This window comes from Myotis davidii, unplaced genomic scaffold (genome assembly GCF_000327345.1).
Source record: "Myotis davidii unplaced genomic scaffold, ASM32734v1 scaffold762, whole genome shotgun sequence".
NCBI classification, from domain to species: domain Eukaryota; kingdom Metazoa; phylum Chordata; class Mammalia; order Chiroptera; family Vespertilionidae; genus Myotis; species Myotis davidii.
Window position 1 is genome coordinate 2,581,712 of NW_006293699.1, and position 19,727 is coordinate 2,601,438.

At 54.9% G+C, this 19,727-nt stretch overlaps 1 protein-coding gene across 1 annotated transcript in view; it reads left to right on the forward strand.

The window, feature by feature from the left end:
* Positions 1-19,727, forward strand: part of DPP6 (dipeptidyl peptidase like 6) — a 330,888-nt gene that overhangs the window by 304,762 nt on the left and 6,399 nt on the right. The window contains exon 10 of the mRNA XM_015566244.1: positions 2,486-2,583. Within this exon, the coding sequence (XP_015421730.1) occupies positions 2,486-2,583 (98 nt within the window). The remainder of the gene's footprint in view (positions 1-2,485; positions 2,584-19,727) is intronic.

The window sequence follows — 19,727 nt, forward strand, 5'->3', positions numbered from 1 at the left end:
GGCCCTGCGCTGTGGGTGACAGGGTGTAGCACCCCAACCTTCTGATCCGCCCTGCTCTGTGTGTGATGGGGGCAGTGCCCCAACTCCCCTATCGGCCCTACTCTGTGAGTGACATGGGGGAGCTCCTCAACCCCCTGATGGGCCCTGCTCTGTGCATGACAGGGGAAGGAGCCCCACCCCCCCTGATGGGCCCTGCTCTGTGTGTGACAGGGGGCAGCGCCCCAGCCCCCAGATTGGCCCTTGCTCTGTGCTGACAGGGGGCAGCGCCCCAACTCCCCAATCGGCCCTGCTCTGAGCCCGACCAGGGGCTGCACCTAGGGATTGGGCTTGCCCTCTGCCACCCGGGAGCAGGCCTAAGCCAGCAGGTCATTATCTCCTGGGGGGTCCCAGACTGCTAGAGGGCACAGGCCGGGCTGAGGGACCCCCCATCTCCCGCCGAATGCACATATTTTTGTGCACCGGGCCTCTAGTTTTAAATAATTGAACTGCTGTTAACCTTGTGTCTAAGCTTCATTCCAGGTAACAAACCCTCACACTGCCCACTGCAGACACTCCCCCCTCGCTCCCTTTTTAGGATCTGGTTCTGGGAGGTAAGAGGGACCTGTCTGCCAGCCCCTGGGTCCACAATGGGCTGGCTGCACTAGACTACCCCAAACCCCTGCACCCACCTGGCGACAGCGCTCACTTCCTGCCTGGCCCAGCTAGTACTGAGCCCCAGCTTCCCACGCCATCAGAGGGCTCGAGAGCTGCAGCCACATGTCTGTAAACAAGACACCCCCGACATGCAGTGGGGAGTTTGCAGCAGGAGGGAGGATAGGTGGTGCACGTCAGTCAGCTCAGCAGCAGTAACAAACATGACATTCAACAGACACAGTTCCTCATGGGCTACAGGCTGCGGGTCTAAGGCAGCTGCCAATGCAGTGGGTTCTGCTGGGAATCTCTTCCAGTTTCCAGCCAGCCACCCCCTCCTGTGTCCTCATGTGGCAGAGAGAGCACTCTGGTGTCTCTCTCCTTCTAAGGACACAAACCCCATCATGGGTCCCCACCTCATGACCTCATCTAACTCCAGGTACCTCCCAAAGGCCCCACCTGCAGACCCCCTCCCATGGGGGCCGGGGCCTCGCATTTTCATTCGGGAAGAACACAGACACTCCGTCCATAGCAGCTGGTACACAGACCCATTCCTGAGGCTCTTCCAAAATGGGGCCACTGTGTAGCGAGGTCCCAGGTAGAGACCCGTGGGTCCCGGGCCAGAGCTTTGTCTCTGCCATGTTCCTGTCCCAAGGGCACCTGGGTGTCAGCGCGTGACAGGGATGTGCCTTTTGACAGAATTCCTTTACTCCAGCTCTGGCTTGTCATCCACCAAACCCGTGGAAAGGCCAGGGTGACAGCCAGATACAGCTAAGTAAGTGTGCTGGATGATGCCAAGCCTCTCAACACACACACACACACATACACACACACACTCTACAGCCCAGCTGTCTGACCTTCATCTGTCCACCCACAGCTGGAGTGGTTTACCAGATGAAGCCCTAATCTAGGAGTGAGGACCTTGGTCTTACAGTGAGGGCATTGGTCTTACAGTGAGGACCTTGATATTACAGTGAGGACCTAGGTCTTATAGGGAGGACCTTGGTCTTACAGTGAGGACTTTGATATTACAGTGAAGACCTAGGTCTTACAGGGAGGACCTTGACCTTACAGTGAGGGCCTTGACCTTACAGTGAGGACGTTGACCTTACAGGGAGGGCCTTGATATTACAGTGAGGACCTTGACCTTACAGTGACCTCTGGGACAGGTGCTCAGAAGTCAGATTGATAAAACCCCAGATCACTGAGGGTTTGAGATTTCATATTTTAATGGAAAGTTACCATATTCTGGCCACAGAACTCAGCCGCTCTTTGCCCCATGATGCTTCTGCCAAATCAGAGCCATGAGCTGGTCCACCCACCGGACTCTGCCCTTTTGGGGGGCGGGTCTCCTCCTCCACCTGAGCTTCTCCCTCAGTCCCACCCATAGCCCTGCAGATGGCGCAACACCACATAGTCCCCTTCCCCTTCCTGCTGGTGCCACTGGCCCCTGGACAGAGGGAGTGGGGGTTCAGAGGGAGGAGGTTCTGTTCCTTTCAAAGGACTTCGTTTTCCCACCGCTGGGCCACGCCGTCATCACCATCGTCTCCACTTCCAGAATTTTCTCTCCTCCTTATCTATTTGTTTCCCACTCCCAGGGGCTCAGCCAATGGAGTGGTGCTGGCCTGGTGATGACAGGTGGCGGGGAGGGCTGGGCTCAGTGAGGAGAGGGCAGGCTTCCAGTTGCGAGGAGAAGCGGTCGGCTCACACAGGAGCAGCCTGCCCCCAGCAAGCTTTGCTCCTGAGCTCTGAGCTGCAGGCCCTGGGGCCTGTGCCCTGGGAAGACTCCCCAGGCCAGCTCCAGGGCTCCAGTCAGGCCGCGGTGGCCTCACCTTCCGTCCTCTTGTCCCCCCAGGCCGGGTGTGAGAACCCCAGCATCTCCCTGCACGTCATCGGCTTAAACGGGCCCACCCACGACCTGGAGATGACGCCACCCGATGACCCGCGGATGAGGTTTGCTCCCCTCAATTACGTTAGAAAATAGCAATGACGAGGTGAATGGTTGCTGAATGTGCATGGTCTCCCCGGGCCCTGGCGTGTTTTACTGCTAACGTAAATGTCTGAGAAAAAGGTAATTACCTGTTTCCCATGTTTTATCTGGGTGTCCTGGCGGGGACACCAGCCTGCAGTCCTCCATCTCTCACCCTCACCAGGTACCTGGCTGCGCTCCTCCCAAAGGGCCGTGGTGTCGACCACAGGTGTCCAGCAGGGGGCGCACTGACTCCACCTTTCCAAACAGCCCACGTAATGGCACTTTTTGTTTCTGACGCCCCATTCTTGGAGTGTCATTCTGGAGCAGCCCTGTACCCGCTGTTTCATGAGCCAACTCCCCCAGAGGGTGAGGGAACAGCGTGCCATTGGGGGGACGTTTTGACACAGATGATCCTGTTATTATTAACATCTACTGCAGGTGGATTTGTTTTTAATCAAAACAACTGAGTAGCATCTATCAAAGCGAAGTGGCCTGAATATCAGTTTCATTTTGTCCCAAAGTTCAAGGAGCCTGGAGGCGTGGAAACTTCCGGGGCCCACGTATGTGTCATTAAACTCTGCTGAGAATATGGGCGGGAACTGGGGGAAGGGGCGGGCGTTCGATTGGCACAGGTCCCCTCACTCAGAGAGCCCTGGAAGTCTATAAATGGCCCTGGGAGCCAAGAGGGATTCCTCCTCAGACTCGGCAAACGCCAGCCCAGATGTCTCCAGAGCTCTGCCCCTGCAGAGTCCCCGCGCTGTGGGCAGCTCCTGGCGGCTCCCGGCTCAGGGCTGGAGGAGTGAGCCAGGGTTCTGCTGGTCTGAGTGGGGCTTCTCTGGCGGTGACGCCCACGGTCACCCCTGCCCCTGTCCGCAGAGGAGCTCCTGTAGGACGCCATGGGCGGAGTGGGGAGTCCAACCTTCCTCCTTCAGGGACTGTAAAGTTGTGTAAGCGCCTCAGGCGAAGGGCTCCCTGCACGTGTCCCGCCCGGGACTGATCCCCCTCTCGCCTCCTGTCCCCAGGCCTGACTCTTGCAGCCTCTCCCCGGGAGTGGGCCCTGCGTGTGCACCCATCGCTGGTCCGGGACTGAGACCCGCGGCGCTGGCACTGCTTGGCTGGGGGAGAAGGAGCACTGCTCATTGCTCCACCTTCTCCTGACGCCCACAGATGCCAGCTTTCCAGCAGCCCCTCCCTGCCAGCCTCCTGGGCCCTGCCCAGCAGACTCACTGAATTAATAGGCGTCCCCTGGAACAGGGAGCCATGGGCTGGAGCGCACTGGAAACCTCACTTGGTCTGGTGGTGCTGCTGCAACAGGCTGGTCCGCTCCTGGGGCAAGGAAGCAGGAGCTCCCTCCCAGCCCCAGCTCCGCTGCCCTCAGGGCCGCGCGCTCTCCTTTCCTGCGCTATTGGTGACGCCCTTTCTCCGCAGTGCACAGTGCTAGGCTGTCATACCGTCTGCGGCGGCCACCCTGTCGCAGCCCCTCCCTGTCACACTCCCTCACACTGTCCCAGGTGCAGACAGATCAGACACCGTGCGCCTTGGGCATCTGTTTCCTGAGCAGTTATTATCCGCCACCCATGAGACTGAGGGTGCAGTGGGTGGGGAGGCACAGAGGGCACCTGAGCCTGGGGGCTGAGTGAGCAATTGCAGGAGGGGGGGCAGGAGAAACCGGGGGGCGGGGGGGCTGATTAGTCTGGAGGTGGCAGCACCTGTTGAGGGCAGTGTCTGCCATCGGCGTCTGAGGCCGGAGCCTCTGCTGTGGGGACGCCCTGGCGCTGTCGTGGTCAGCAGTCCTGGCCTCTGCTCACTGGGGTCAGAGCACCTCCCTCAGTGTGACAGTCACAGACGTCTCGGTCACTGCCCGGTGCCCCCCAGTCGAGGTCGGCTGGTTGACAGTGACAACTGCCTGAGTTCCCATCCTGGTCTGGCCTGGGTCCCGCCTCAGTTTCCTCCGCTGCACAATGGGATGAATATTAGTAAGAGACGTGTTTACCCGCAAGGGTGGCTGTGGCAACGGAATGAGAGAATGCGCTCTGCACAGGGCTGGCTCGCGGACGCCGCCCGTGTCCTGGTTGTCAAGTCCACCTGTCCCTGGCGCTCTCCCTGGGGGACTCAGCCCGGCCTCATCCTCGGAACCTCTGGTTCATACCCAACCCCCCCGCCCACCCACTGTGGCCGCTCCCACTGGTCAGGCTGTGACTCTCGGGCAGGCAGTGAGCATGTGGTTACAAAGGGAACCGGCGAGGTGTTAGAACCAGGCCGCAGGGCTGGAGAAGCTGGGTGTGCAGGGACCGTGGGACACAGAAGTGTGAGGGGACATCTGCTGGGTTATGGGTTCAATGGGGCCCTCACTGTGAGCTCCGGGGAAGGCCCGCTCCGCAGACACTGCCCGTGCCACGCCACGGGAAGCCACGCCAGCCCCGGAGGAGCATCCGGGGTCCTGTGTGCCTCCCACGGTTTAGGGTCCATTTCCTAACCATCGCTACATGGCACCCAAACAGAGCACCCCGAATCACCTCTAACGTGGGGCAGATGGCACGCTCCCTCTGCTAGAGCCCCGCTGGGTTTCCTGTCCCTCAGGGTGAAGGCCCTCAGGCCCGGCCGCCTGTGTGGCTGCCCAGGCCTGTCCTGCGGGCCTGCAATGACTAGGCTGGGTTCCCCTTCCATAGGGACTTGGCCCAGGGCTCCCGCTGCCTGACCAGCTCCGCCCACATGACCACAGGGCGAGCAAAGCCCCGCCCACTCCCTGCCTTCCTTTCCTGGCAAAATGTCTGCACACTCCATCTCTGTGCCCAGCCGCCCGCCGCCCTGCAGGGAGAGGCCAGGCCGCCCTCGGTGTGACTGCAACCCCAGCAGGACTGGGCGGAGCATGCGCTCAGCAAACCTCTGAGCAGGGAGCAGCTTTACTCAGCCTTGGTGCCTAGGGGATTCTCAAAGAGTGAGATTCTTCTGCTGCCCTGCCGGCACCTTTCATCTCAGAAGGACGCTGGGGGGTGGGGGGGGACGCAAAACTGTTCTCTACCCACCCCAGGCTCTCAGCTGGGCACTAACAAGACAAAATCAGGTGGTTTATTAACACGTGTAGCCCATGTCATGTGACAAAAAATCTCAATGAAAAGTAACTCAAAGCACCTGCAGTGGGAAAGGTCATTTGTAGCGCATTGGCAGGCAGAGGACACAGCTTCCGTTTCCAGGACGCAGACTGTGGGAGGGACTCTGAGGAAGGCTTGTCTGCAGTTTCCAGGGCTCCTCTGTGGGTTAGTGGGGACCGTCTGTGGTTCCTGGGGACCATCTGTGGGTTCCTGGGGACCATCTGTGGGTTCCCCGGGCTCGTCTGTGGGTTCCTGGGTTGGTCTGTGGTTCCCGGGGACCATTTGTGGGTTCCTGAGGCCCGTCTATTGGTTCCTGGGGACCGTTTGTGGTTCCCGGGGCTTGTCTGTGGGTTCCTGGGTTGGTCTGTGGTTCCCGGGGCTCGTCTGTGGGTTCCTGGGTTGGTCTGTGGTTCCCCGAGCTCGTCTGTGGTTCCCGGGACTTGCCTCTGAGCTCAGCTCTGTCCCCAGGAAAAGGAGACTTTCCCTGCAACCCCACCCCCACCCCCGGCCTCTGACAGAAAGGGGGAGGGGCTGCTTTCATGACCTTCAGCTCAGAATAGCCATCACGTCCAAAGCCTATTTTGGGTGACCTATTCTGGTTTCCCTCAGCACTGCGGTAGAAAAGCTAAAAATCAGATGCCTACTTTGTGCAGAGGGCTAAGTAGGAAGGAGACCTAACCAGTGTCCTCGAAGACCTAGGCAGGGCAGACGGCGACAAAGAAATACATCACATTAAAAAATACCAGCCCACCGGTGTGGCCCACCGGAAACTCTGCTGTGTGCGCCACCGCCAGGCACCACCCTGGCCTCTCCGCCGGTCACAGCAGCCCAGAGCCAGGACAGCGCAGGGTCAGTGGCCATAACGATGCTGCCGGGGCCACAGGTGGAAGAGGCCTGTCCACACGTGATCCCAGGAGCAACACTGAGGTCACCTGGGAAATGTTTACGATAAAGATGACAGCAGTGACCCAGGGCCACAGGCAGGCGGCGATGCCTGGCCACACTGAAAGGGTGCTGGACACCCGGGAGAACGGTGTGTCCCGGTGGAGCTGTCACTCCACATGGCGGCCCTGTCCTTCGGTTTCTACAGCGTCACGTGGGAAGCAGCCGCACCAATGAAACCAGCACAGTCGCTTTGCTGGGTTCCAGCCTCTCAGAGCCCCTGAGCTGGGAGTGGGGTGAAGCTTGAGACACGCGGCAGGTCGTCCGGTCAGGAGCCAAGCGCCTGTGCTGATGGTGTTCTCTCTCCTCCAAACACTCACTCGGGTGACCGCGGCCGCCACCCCACGCAGTTTCCTGACGGCCTGCAGCACAGCCCGAGAAGGACGCCAGCACTGGGCCCAGGGCCACACTCCCCTGCCACCACCTCCCACAGCCCATGAAAGGCCCAAAGGCCGCTCGTTTTTATATCATCTTACTCACCTTATTCATTTCAACCTTCCGGACCAGGATTTAGGATCTGCTCAGCTCATAGCACACCGTCCCTGCTGGATGACGGCCTCTCTTGTTTTATTTGTGGTGGGTTTTCTTTTTCAAACTTATTCTCTATCCATTCCCCCACCCCCACCCCCCGGCCGCCCCACTTCATTGGCACCTGCTTAAAATGCATCTGAGTACCCTTTGTCCCTGTTAATGTTTGTAAAACATGCACTGTGTGTGTGTGTGTGTGTGTGTGTGCGCACGCTTACCTTATATAGATGGCATTGTGATGCATGGAGACAGAGATAGAGATAGAGACAGAAAGAGAAGATAGAGATAGGGAGATAGATAGAGATAGAGATAGAGATAGAGATAGACAGAGACAGAGACAGAGATAGAGATAGAGATAGAGATACATAGAGGTAGAGATAGAGATAGAGGTAGAGGTAGATAGAGGTAGAGGGAGAGGTAGAGGGAGACTCAGAGAGAGAGGGAGAGGGAGAGGGAGGGTAGAGGTAGAGGTAGAGATAGACATTTATATGTGCGTGTAGATCTGTTTCCTCTTTCCTCGCTCAGCACTGTGGGGACCCTTAGCACATTGATGTCTGTGGGCAGCTCGCTGCTTCTGACTGCACACAGTAACCTCGGGATTTCTGCAAATTCCCAGCAGCTGAGATTCTCATGGCTTCCTCTGTCTCCTCCACATGCATCGCCCATGCAACCCCATGCTGACCCAGAGAGGAGTGCAGCCTTCTTCCTGTACAAAATCTGGGCTCGTATGGAGATTGGCCACCCATCTACTCCTGTGCAAGGCTTTGCTAAGGGCTAGGGATTAGACAGAGATCATCAGGCAAAGAAACATCACAGAAAATCAGGGTCCTCAATCTTAATGACCTGAGCCTCATGCCACAACATTATACCACCACCACCACCTTCACCACCACCACCATCACCACACCATCACCATACCATCACTACCACAACCATTACCACTATTACCCCCACCATCACCATCACCTCTATTACCACCACCATCACTATCACCACCACCATCACCACACCATCACCACCACAACCACTACTATCATTACCCCCACATTACCACCACCACCACCATCACCATCACCACCATTACCTCTACCACCATCACCACTATCACCTCCATTACCATCATCATCACCACCATTACCACCACCATCACCACCATCACTATCACCAACACCACCATCACCATCATCTCCACCACCACCACCACAGTGACCATCAGTACCACAACACCACCATATTACCACCACCATCACCATCACCACTATCACCATCATTACCACCATAACCACCATTACCATCACCACTTCCATTACCACCATTACCACCATCATCATGACCACCTTCCTCACCACCACTACCTAACTAGCACCATTACCACCATCATTATGACCACCTTCATCACCACCATCACTACCATAACCAACATCATCACCATCACCACCATTACCACCACCATCACCACCACCACCACAATGACCATCAATACCACCACCACCACCACCATTACCATTACCACCACCATCACCATCACCACTATCACCACCATTACCACCACCACCACCACCACTACCACCATTATCACCACCACCACCACCACCACCATCACCATCACCAGCACCATCACCACCACCATCACCATAACCACCACCTTTGTCACCACCATCACTTCAACCACTACCTTCACCACCACCACCACTACATCCATGAGCACCATCACCACCTGACTTGCCGATAGCTGGGTTCTTAATCAGAGATAGAACCAGGATGAACACAAGACCCTGATACCTAACCCACTGCTCATGTCATTGCCCCAGAGCTATGAAACATAGCATCTTCCACTTCCTGCTTAAACTCTCAGGTGGCACAAGCTATATTGCAAGATTTAATTGCAATTAAATCTCATTCTTGGTTTCTGTCATCTGGAGTGTGGTGTGAGTTTGTTCTTGTTTTTAAGCTTCTTGGGCGATCCTGAAGCGTGTCCCAGGTGGACAAGGCCCTCTCCGTAGCAATGGTTTCAGTGGAATGGGAAAACTGTCTCACTGTCCAATGTCCCCACCTCCATCCCTGCATCCGCTATCTATTAACATGTTTCTCATCCAGGCTTCTGCCCTCCCATCAATGACTGTGGGAAGGTATGTGTTTTACCTGACGTGACTGAAATGTGAGAGTGCTCTGGGTATGGACCACAGATGCATGAATGCTCTCTATTGCCCTCAGAGCTGGGCCTATCTCTGCTTTCACTGCATGTGTCGGGGGATGGCCAGGGACATTCCGATTCCCAGGGGTTCGTCTTAGGCAGCAGTCCTCCATCAGCTCACGGATAGCTGCTGTGTTCAGTGTCCGGTCAGGTGTGGTCTGTTATCCACGAGGGCAAGAAGTCACTCGTGGTGACTGAAAGAGTGGAGATGCTCTGGGCCAGAGAAGTGATGTTGGTCACTGAAAAGGGGCTTCACTGCGTTACTGTTGGTCCCGGGTTCCGGTGCTCTCAGGGGAAACGCCCGGTGCTTTAGGGCCTGGAACCCTGAGCCATGGGTGTCCGGACAAGCAGGTTCCAGGGAAAAAAGCATGTTCCACATGGCTGTGCCGTTTGGAAAGGCGACCAGGTTGTTCCGAAACACTGAATAGATGGCAAGCCGTCTGGCAGGAGACAGTGGAAAAGAACATGGCTTCTGCCTTGCCCACCCCCTTCAGTCAGCACCTCTGCTGGCCACAAGCTCTGCCAGCCGAAGAGCAGCGCTGACACTCGAGGACGTTGGCAACACGCCGCCCAAGGCTTGCCAAGGCCGCGTCACGAGGCCCCCGAGGCCGGGTGACAGCAAACTCAGGGCCGACTTGGCAGGTACAGGCTGTGGGGGTCATGGCCGGCAAGTCCAGGCATGGCTTTGATGGCAGCGCAGGACCATGGGATTTGGCAAAATGTACCCCCTCGTGTTGAAGGTGCTGGCGTGCGCTGAGCGGCGGGGGTCAGAGCTGCCACCCAGCAGGTCTGCCCTGGCTCTGGTCCCCTGAAGGGCTTCCTTCCTGGGACTGTTTCCGGAAGGGCTCGGCATGTCCCTTATGCCCCTCGCACCTCCTCCACAACCCACGGGGAGACGGAGGCCCATGGAGGGCAGGCAACCTGTACAGCCACCGCGGATTTATTCCTGGCCAGGCCGGGGCCCGGGCGGGGGTCCTGGCCTGGTGTCCCTGGCGCCTCTGTGGCCGCTCTGTCCACTCAGGCTCCCCTAGCACCCAGGACACTGTTAGCAGACCCTTCCCCACCCACCCAGCGAGCCCCTGGTCACCGTCAGTGTTCTGAGCGCCCTCCCATGGCGGTGCCACAACCAGAGAGCCAAGGGGTGCGGACAGGGCCCCACAGAGGGACTGGTGAGGGGGGATCACTCCTTCCTCCACCCCCGCCAGGCGCATTTCCCAGGGACTCAGTTCCCACAGCCCTGCTCCTGGACTTGGGGTGACTCTCTTCCCCTCCCTGACACCTGACAACGGCGTCACTGTCTCCTGCGCTGAGTTCCACAGCCCCAGTGGCCATTCCTCCTCGTGGTTCTCTGGTCTCTGCCTGAAATCAGCCGGATGTGCCTCCACAGTCTCATCCTCGTCAGCGGGCCTTTGTGTCTGGGGAGAGTCCTGGTGAGACTCTGCACACAGAAGGGGCCACCACACTGTTATTTGAGAGGCAGAGGCCCAGGTGGCGCCTAAGGTCACTCCCTGGGGCTGACGGCTCACCCCTGGACAGACCCGCTTCCTGAAGTGTGATTCTGTCCAAAAAACTCTGGACTTTGTTCGAGAGACTTTACTAGAAAGACTGTTGTAACCGGGAGAAAAGCAGGGCTGCCTGACACCGTGCCCCTCTCCAACCCAGCAGAAGCTGGCCTTTCTCCCCTGGGGGGAGAGGGAGCGCAGGGAGAGGAGAAGCTGCCAGGCAGGGCAAGCACCAGGGCATCACGAGGAAAGTGCCCCGTGAGGTCAGCTACTGCCCAGGAGGAGCTGTACGGGACACGTTCCACGCTGGAGACAAGCAGAGCTCAGGGGAGGACCAGGCTCCAGTTCGGTCAGGAAAGAGCAGCAGGCAGCTGTAACACATGCTCAGCCGTGCTGACGTGGCCTCACCGAGTTCACTGTGCAATGGGGACAGCAGAGGTTTAGAAGGAGGCAGCTGTCCCATGGCCAGGACAGGGTGAGGACGAGGGTGGCAGGAGCTGAGGAGCAGGTGCTAGAACCAAACCCAGAGATGCAGGTTGCCAAGGTGAGGCTGCCATGGGAACGCTGCTCCCCATCCCGCCCTCACAGAGGTACCAGTTCTAGAAACACCTGAGCGGCTCTTGACCTTGAGCAGATGGCACAGGCCTCTGAGCTCAGTGTAGCATGACGGTCAGGACATTTCTCTGTTGGCACAAGACTTGGCCGCATCTGAGGCACAGCGAGTGAGGACATGGTCATGGAGGCAGTGCCAGGCAGGGTCAGCAAGGCCCTGGCTGGGGAGCGGGGTGGTTATTGGAGCTGCCTAAGCCCGAAGTCGTTCTTTAGGTTCTTCGTCTGTAATGGGAGAAAGTGGGCATCTCAGGACGCGTCCGGCTCTGAGTCCAGCAGGGCTCAGTATGCTCCCTGGCACGTTTGAGCCTCAGTTGTGGCCTCGACCTCAAGTGAAGGCCTCTAGGGGAAGGGGAGGGGAGGCCCAGGGGGGCTATGTGGTTCTCTCCATATCTGTGTCCCCTCAGGAAAGAAAGGGGTTCATTCCAACAGTGCTGAACCAGGCAGAGCTGGTGAAGGAGAGGGCAGGGAGGAGTCCCACCAGGAATGGGTAGTGTCCAGAAGTCAGAGGCAGCTGGGTCCCTGTGACCATCCCAGGCCTGAGGGGACAGGGGGAGCAGTAGAGAACCCTGGGGACAGAGAGCCTAGTGCAGCAGCCACCAACAGGGATGAGGGACTTGGTTTGATGGACTGTGTATGGAGTCATAGAAGCAAATGCCCACTTTTCCTCTCTCTCACCCTTGGATCTCCTGCGGGTGCTCCTAGGGGGCAGCCAGAGCCCCTTGATGCCACCTGTATGGTGAGCCTTTCCCTCTCATGGGCACAGACAGAGCATGGTGGGAAAGGTGGAGGGGGCCTGCAGCGTCACAAGGAAGACATCCAGCTCATCCTCGAATGACACAGGAGTCTCAGTGCACAAGGGTGTTTAATACCTATTGAGTGGACAGGTCAGGTATATGGGTGGATGGATGGAGGGTGGAGGATGGATGGATGGATGAATGGATGATGGATGGGTGAGTGGATGGGTGGGTAGATGGATGGATGGTAGATGGATGGATGGTGGGTAGATGGGTGGAGGTATGATGAATGATGGATGGTGGATGGATGGATGGTGGATGGGTGAGTGGACGGATGGTGGATGGGTGAGTGGATGGGTGGATGGTTGGAGGTATGATGAATGATAGATGATGGATGGATGGTGGGTGGATGGAAGGTGGATAGCTCTGAGTGTGTGAAAATGAAGGCTAGAAAAGGGGCATGAGACTGGCCTCCACCTCTTCTATTCAACAGATCCCTTCATGCTCAAAGCATATAAACTATTGAGTAAGGACTCCACGGTTCCTAAGATGCCACACCTCTCACTTCCTTCTACCTCCTCCTGACAGTTGGCCTGCATTAGGGCCAGTGCCTGAGACAGAAGGAAAAGGTAACATGATCTATGCCTACCTTGAAAGTGAGATTGTGGAAATCTACATCACGTAGTATTTTTGCATTTTGCAACATGCAGCCTGCCTGCAGATGGTTTCACGGTCATGTGACTGCCCTGGGCGTATGTGGAGGCACATGCTGCATCACAGGGGACCTTCGGGACCCGGTGTCCTTTCATTCTGCTCAATGATGTCTTTTTGTTAAAGAACATTTTTTAATTTGTTACGCACGGTATTTCTTTGCTCTAGCTTGATCCATGGAATAAACAATGCTTTTAAAATGCCAACGTTAATCGCAGGCTCTCCAGTTCAGTAGACAAACAAGCCTGTTGTTCCTCACCCTTTCTTGGCACACAACTGTCAGAAGCTCTGCCAGAATTTGGAATAGCAAGATGTGACAAGGCACATTTATCCCTGCATGAGGGATGGTGCGCCATCAATATTTCATGGCAAACAAATGGCCCGATAAAAAACGCACACTGCTCACCAGGAAGAGCCGCTGGGTTGGGTGTGAGGGCTTCTCTCTGGAGGTCCGTGGGAATGTGTCCCTCAGCCAACGGGCTTTCAGTAAGCACCCCTCCACACGCTTCCTCCTGGTAGAGCTGTGCTTACCTGGGCGGAAGTTAGGGGCTGTGAGTCTGTCTCCCCACCAACCGTGAGTCCCCCATACAGCAAGGGTTTGGCCCCGTGGCTGCCAGCATCCAGCGCCGTGCCTATGGCACTGAGCCTGACTAAATGCTCCTGGAATGAACATATTTGTGGGCAGATAGCGTGTTTTAGAATAAAGAGAAAATTAGTATCATTCTCTCCAGGAATCTTTGCTTCCTGCTTACATTTTGGTGTTGTGTTCTTTATAAAATGCAAGTTCTATGATTCTCAAAATGCGACGACTTATTGTCTGTGATGATCAAAGAGCTTCGGTAGCTCACCGCATCTGGACCCTGTCTCAGGACTAGGTTAGGGTTAGTTCATTCACCTTCTTAATTACTCTATTTTCCCATGGGCGTGAACTGTGCCCAACCCCTCTTTATTGAAAGCACTTCCCCTGCCTGCGGTGCCTCCATTCACTCAGAGGGTAGTCTGTAAGGGCAGAGGCAGAGACAGACATGAGGACTATGGGTAAATGGCACATGGACTTGTTTTCTTAGACTCTGCTCACCTGCATGTCACATGGCTCACGCAGACCAGTGCATCTCCCACCTAAGCGTCACTGCGTGAGTCACCTGGGGTCCCAGCCATACCCCGAGAGTTTCAGACTCAGCACGCCTGGAGTGAGGCCTGGGAGTTTGTATTGCCAAGTGCCATGGATCTGGGACCATCCTGTGGGGTTAGGGTTAGGGTTTAGGGTTAGGATTAGGTTAGGTTAGGTTAGGGTTAGGGGGTAGGGTTAGGGTTAGGGGTTAGGATTAGGGTTAGGGTTTCGGTTTCGGTTTAGTTTATGGTTGGGTTGGGGTTTATCAAACGCTGTTTCTACTGCTGCCTCTCTCCTGTGGTGGCATAATCTTCAGCTGACTGTCCGCAGACACCCACCAACATCACTGCTGTTTGCTGCTCTTTGTGGGCGGGCCCTACCTCTCTGAGTGATGCTGATAGCGACCTGCCATAGCCCCAGGCTAAGGCACAGTGAGCCCTCGGAAAGGCCCCCTTTTCCCTGCGTCCTTCTGGGAGGCTGGGAAAGGGAGGAACTGATAAGAGATCACAGTGGCCTTAGTGTTCATCACCCGCACTGACACCAGCAGGCTCCTTGGGCAGTCGGACCGCGGGGCCCGTCACCATACCACGCCCCGTAGGTGCCTGCTTCCCCGCTGCATCGGCAGCATCAGCACCTGGCAGCGGGTGACCTCCTTTCCTTCCTGGTCATGCACCTGCATTGCTCTCTCCCATTCCCACATCCCTCGCTCTCCATCTGGGCAGCGCTGTTTCCATCGCCTCCACGTCCTCAGTTGTCATAGATTTCCCTGCTGCCCCAGCCACAGCGCTGGGCCTGATGTGTAAGAGGCGTGCCCTTTGCCCTTTGCCTCGAGGAATGGATGAGGAGAGACCCAAGGGCAGGAGTCGCAGGTGTGGGAGGGGGGAAGGCAGAGAAGATGGCCGTGGCCGTGGCTGTGACCGCAGCATCTGCCCCCTTTTCATGGCTCTTGAGTCGGTCAGAGATGCCTGGGAACTCCACACAGAATAGCAGGCGTCTGTCTGGCCTGACTCCCCAGCTGGAGGCGGGCGCGTGGGGTCCCCAGGCCTCATTGCTTGTGAACTTCCCTCCAGCCTGGAAGTCCTTGCCCATGGACACAGCCCGCCCAGCCTCTGTGGCTTCTGCTGACACCTCTGAAAGTGCCATTCTCAGGAAGCCTTCGCAAGGCTAAGGCAACATGCTGCTTCCTCCTTCTCTTGTTTCAAAAGGACAGAAAATAAATGTGCGTCCCATCCATGAAGGTGCGTCCCATTTGTGTAGGTGCGTCACGTCCGTGTAGGTGCGTCCCATCCATATAGGTGCGTCCCATCCATGTAGGTGCGTCCCGTCCATGTAAGTGCATGCCGTCCATGAAGGTGCGTCCCGTCCATGTAGGTGAGTCCCGTCCATGAAGGTGCGTCCCATCCGTGTAGGTGCATCCCATCCGCGTAGGTGCGTCCCATCCATGAAGGTGCGTCCCATCCATGTAGGTGCGTCCCGTCCAGGTAGGTGTGTCCCGTCCATGTAGGTGCGTCCCGTCCATGAAGATGCATCCCATCCATGTAGGTGCGTCCTATCTATGTAGGTGCGTCCCGTCCATGTACGTGCATCCCATCCATGTAGGTGCATCCCGTCCATGTAGGTGTGTCCCATCCATGTAGGTGCGTCCGGTCCATGTAGGTGTGTCCGGTCCATGTAGGTGCATCCCGTCCATGAAGATGCATCCCATCCATGTAGGTGCGTCCCGTCCATGTAGGTGCGTCCCGTCCATGAAGATGCATCCCCGTCCATGTAGGTGCGTCCCGTCCATGTAGGTGCGTCCCGTCCATGTAGGTGTGTCCAGTTCATGTGGGTGTGTCCCGTCCAGGTAGGTGTGTCCTGTCCCTGTAGGTGCATCCTGTTTAGTGTAGGGGCGACCCCGTCTGTGTAGGGCATTCTAGCTAAAAGCTGTGTCTTCGGTTTGGTGGAAATTCATCTCAGACCTTGATCAGGCCGAGAGCATCAGGCAGCCCTTCCCGGGCCTGTGTGGGTGACCATGCTGTGTCACGCCTTCCATCCCCTCCCTGCACCAAAGGACACCATCTTAGTTCAAGTCCACAGCAGACCAGCTGTTGGGATTTCCAACCTTTACCTCCTTCTCCCTAAAGTAACCCTCATCCTCAGCTTGCTGCCATCTGATCCGACCTTCCCCTTCATGGACACTTATGTTATTCACCTACCAGGTTAATGGTGGACACTATTGCGTGTTGTTTTGCTCACCTGCCCACTCCTGTTATCTCTGCTTTTAACGGTTCGCTTCCTGAGGAGCTCGAAAAAAAAATGTCTGCTCTTGTGAACTCAGTCTGCCCAGAAGGGCCCAAGGCACCCGTGGGCCTGTGCACCAGGGCACCCCAGGTCCTATGCACCCGTGGCACCCCAGGTCCTGTGCGCCCATGTAACCCCCGGTCCTGTGAGCTGGGGCACCCCAGGTCCTATGTGCCTGTGGCATCCCAGGTCCTGTGCACCCAGAGAGCAGACGTCTGTCCCCAAGGCCCCTGTGCCTTTTCTAGAGCCACTAAAATATTTCTCCAGAACTCCACACATTTCCTTTTTGGTTAATTTTCATTTGTGTTTAGCGTTATATTTCCTTTTTCTAAAGTAATGCATATTGATGCTTAAAATAGGAAACAACAGTTCCTTCTGCCTCTCAGCATCCCAACCCCAGAATGGAGACCACCGTAATTCTTTCATACCACGTCCCTGGGAGTCACATCATGTCGCCAAGAATACACTCCTTTTGCTGCTTTCTACTAATTAATTTATTCATTTTATTGTCCTTTTTATTGATTTGAGAGAGAGAAAGCACATCAATTTGTTATTCCACTTATTAATGCATCACTGGTTGATTCATGTATGTGCCCTGACCAGGGACCGAACCCACAACCTCAGTGTAACAGGATGATGCTCTAACCAAGCCTGAGCCACCCAGCCAAGCCTTTATTTTCTTTTTAAATGATAGACAAGAAGTTGGCACACTTTCCTCCACCCCTCTACCTTCTCCTTATATGTGCATTTTATTTTCTCTGCAGGTTACCTTTATAAACTTAACCTAGAGACCTGATGCACTAAATTCATGTGAGAGTAGGCCTTCCTTCCCCCAGCTGCCGGCACCAGCTTCCCTCTGGCACTTGGGACCTGGGCTTCACTCTGGCTCCAGCTTTGTCTGAAAGGACATCCGGAATCACGTCCGGAATGATGTCTGGTTTAATTAGCATATTATGCTTTTATTATTATAGATAATATTGCCACAAGTTCCCTTCACATTGCATTATGATAAACAAGAAATCATACCTCCCAGTTTATAAGATGTTAGTCCTGCCCTTTCCTACAGGTCCCTTCCCTGTCCCTGAAACTTCTGTTGCCTTTTTTTAAAAAATTTTGTATCGTTGAGATTTATGACATTTGCATTCTTTCTTGTAACCGTAACTAAATCTTCATTACTTATCTGTAGGCTGATTCTAAAACATTAACATAAATAAACACCATTGACTTCACTATAAGTAATTATCTGGCATGGCAGAGCTGAGCAGTATTCTGTGACTGTGTCTCTTTTATGTTCTGCTTTTTGTTTTTCCCAGTTTTATATTGCCTTTATTTTTCACTTGGACTATTTGGTTTTATCAGACTTTCATTTTTATTTTCCAAACTCTATCAGGTGCTCAGTTGCAGTGCCCTTTCCCCCAGACCCATCTCTCCGAGGGTCCTCCACTACCCTGCTCTAGTCTGGACCGGCCACTCACTGTCACACCTGACCGCGGCCATCCTGGCCTTCCCTTGCTGCACTCCCTCCCGGGAGCCAGTGTGTCCTCTTCTTCCTGACTCACCCCCACTTCTGTCTGGAGGACATCCTCAAGGTGTTTTCCTAAGAAAGGACGATTGGAACAAACTTTTCGAATTCTTGAATATCAAAAAGCTGTCTTTTCCTCACATTTGTTGAAAATTTTAGCAGTATGCAGACCTGTAGTTTGAACAACATTGTCCCTCAAATTTGAAGGTAGGGCTCCATTGCTTCTGGAGCTCAGTGTTGCTGATGGCCAGCCTGGTGTTCCGCTGATACCTGCTCCTCTGGGGGTCAACTATTTTCTTGTTCCAAAAGCCCTTTTGATTTTGAAATAACATCCAAATGGGTTTCATTTATCATCTGTATCATTCAGAGACTCTCAGATGAAATCCCTGTTCAGCCACATTTCTCTGCTGCATGATATTGTACCTAGACCTCAAGTCCTCAGAATTTTCTCGGGGTCCCCCTGTGCAGGGATTTTAGGGTGCTGCTTTTTCAACCAGCCTTGCCTCTAACTACTCTTGTGTCTGCAGAGGAGTAGTAAGGGAACAGACCTGTGTTACTCCTTTAGTAGTAGCCCTGCACACAAATCCCTGCACCAGCAGCTCACTGCTGCCCTCCTGTAGCTTTCTGCCCTCTGCCCTGTCTCCTATAGCTTGCCCCCCCTTCATAGCTTGCTGCCCTGCCCCCTCCTGTAGATCTCCACCTCCTGCTTGTAGCTCACTGCCCCGCCCTCCTGCTGATCTGGTCATGACTCAGTCGGTCCTTACGCTTATCTGTTTTGTTTTTTTGTTTTTTTGTTTTGTTGTTTTGGGGGTTGTGTGTGTATGTGTGTGTGTGTGTGTGTGTGTGTGTGTTTTATCATTAAGCCATATGCCCAGCACCATTGGTTGTATGAATCTTCCTTTCCCCACCGGTTTGGTCTGACACTTTTATAAAATAATAAATTATATCTATAAACTGTTCTGTGCCTCTGGAAAACATTGTGCTTAAGGCTGTTCACCGGCTTGTAGACCTACTGATTCTTACATCAGTAAAAGTCTAGGGCCGAACTACAGTATTAGCAGCTTCTCGTGTACACCCCTCTCGTGAGGGTTAGACTATTTTAAAGACTATCTTGGCCATTTTTGTTCATTCCTTCTTATATATAAAGTTTAGGATTATGTTGTTAGCTGACCCCCTCTTGGAAAGGAAGCCCCTTGCTCTTCCTATTAGAACTGAGTGGTGTTCTCTCACAAATGTGAGTGCTCCCCGAGGGACAGGCTGTGCACAGTGCTGAGGACATGAACGTGAGGACGGCGGGCACGGTTGCTGCCACTCGGTGCTGACTGTGCCCAGTCAGTTCCTCCCCAGATGGCCATGATTTTGAAAGCTTGACCACGTTTAGTGTTTTTATTCTAGGAACATAGTATGTTTGCAGTCCTTTCTCTTAAACCCTGTCTTTCTGTTTCACTGATTGTGTTTTTGTTTTTAATCTTCCTTGAAAAAAAATTACTCAATTTTTCTAATTCTATGAAATATTTACCCAATATTTATTTTATACTATTTTATCACCTAATAAGGACTTTTTACATTTGCATTCAAGTTTTGTGATCAAATTGGTAGCAGTTTGGGACCAGATGGGGCTGAATGGACTTTAGAAAGTATCATCTCACTTGTTGTGCTGTGACTCCAAGCCTTTACCTGTGACTGGCCCTCAGACGCGCTCTGCGTTGGTTGTTAAAGCACACCAGGGTGTCATAGGCCATCAGGCCCAGAGCCGGGGAACAGGGGAGCAGCCAGACCTCTGTCCTTTGTCAGATGTGTCACCCGTGCCCGCGGAGCACGGGGCCGGGGAGAGCACGCCTGCTGTCTGACTCATTGGCCTGGGACGTGGGGGGCCGCATGCTCAGGGGTGCATCCT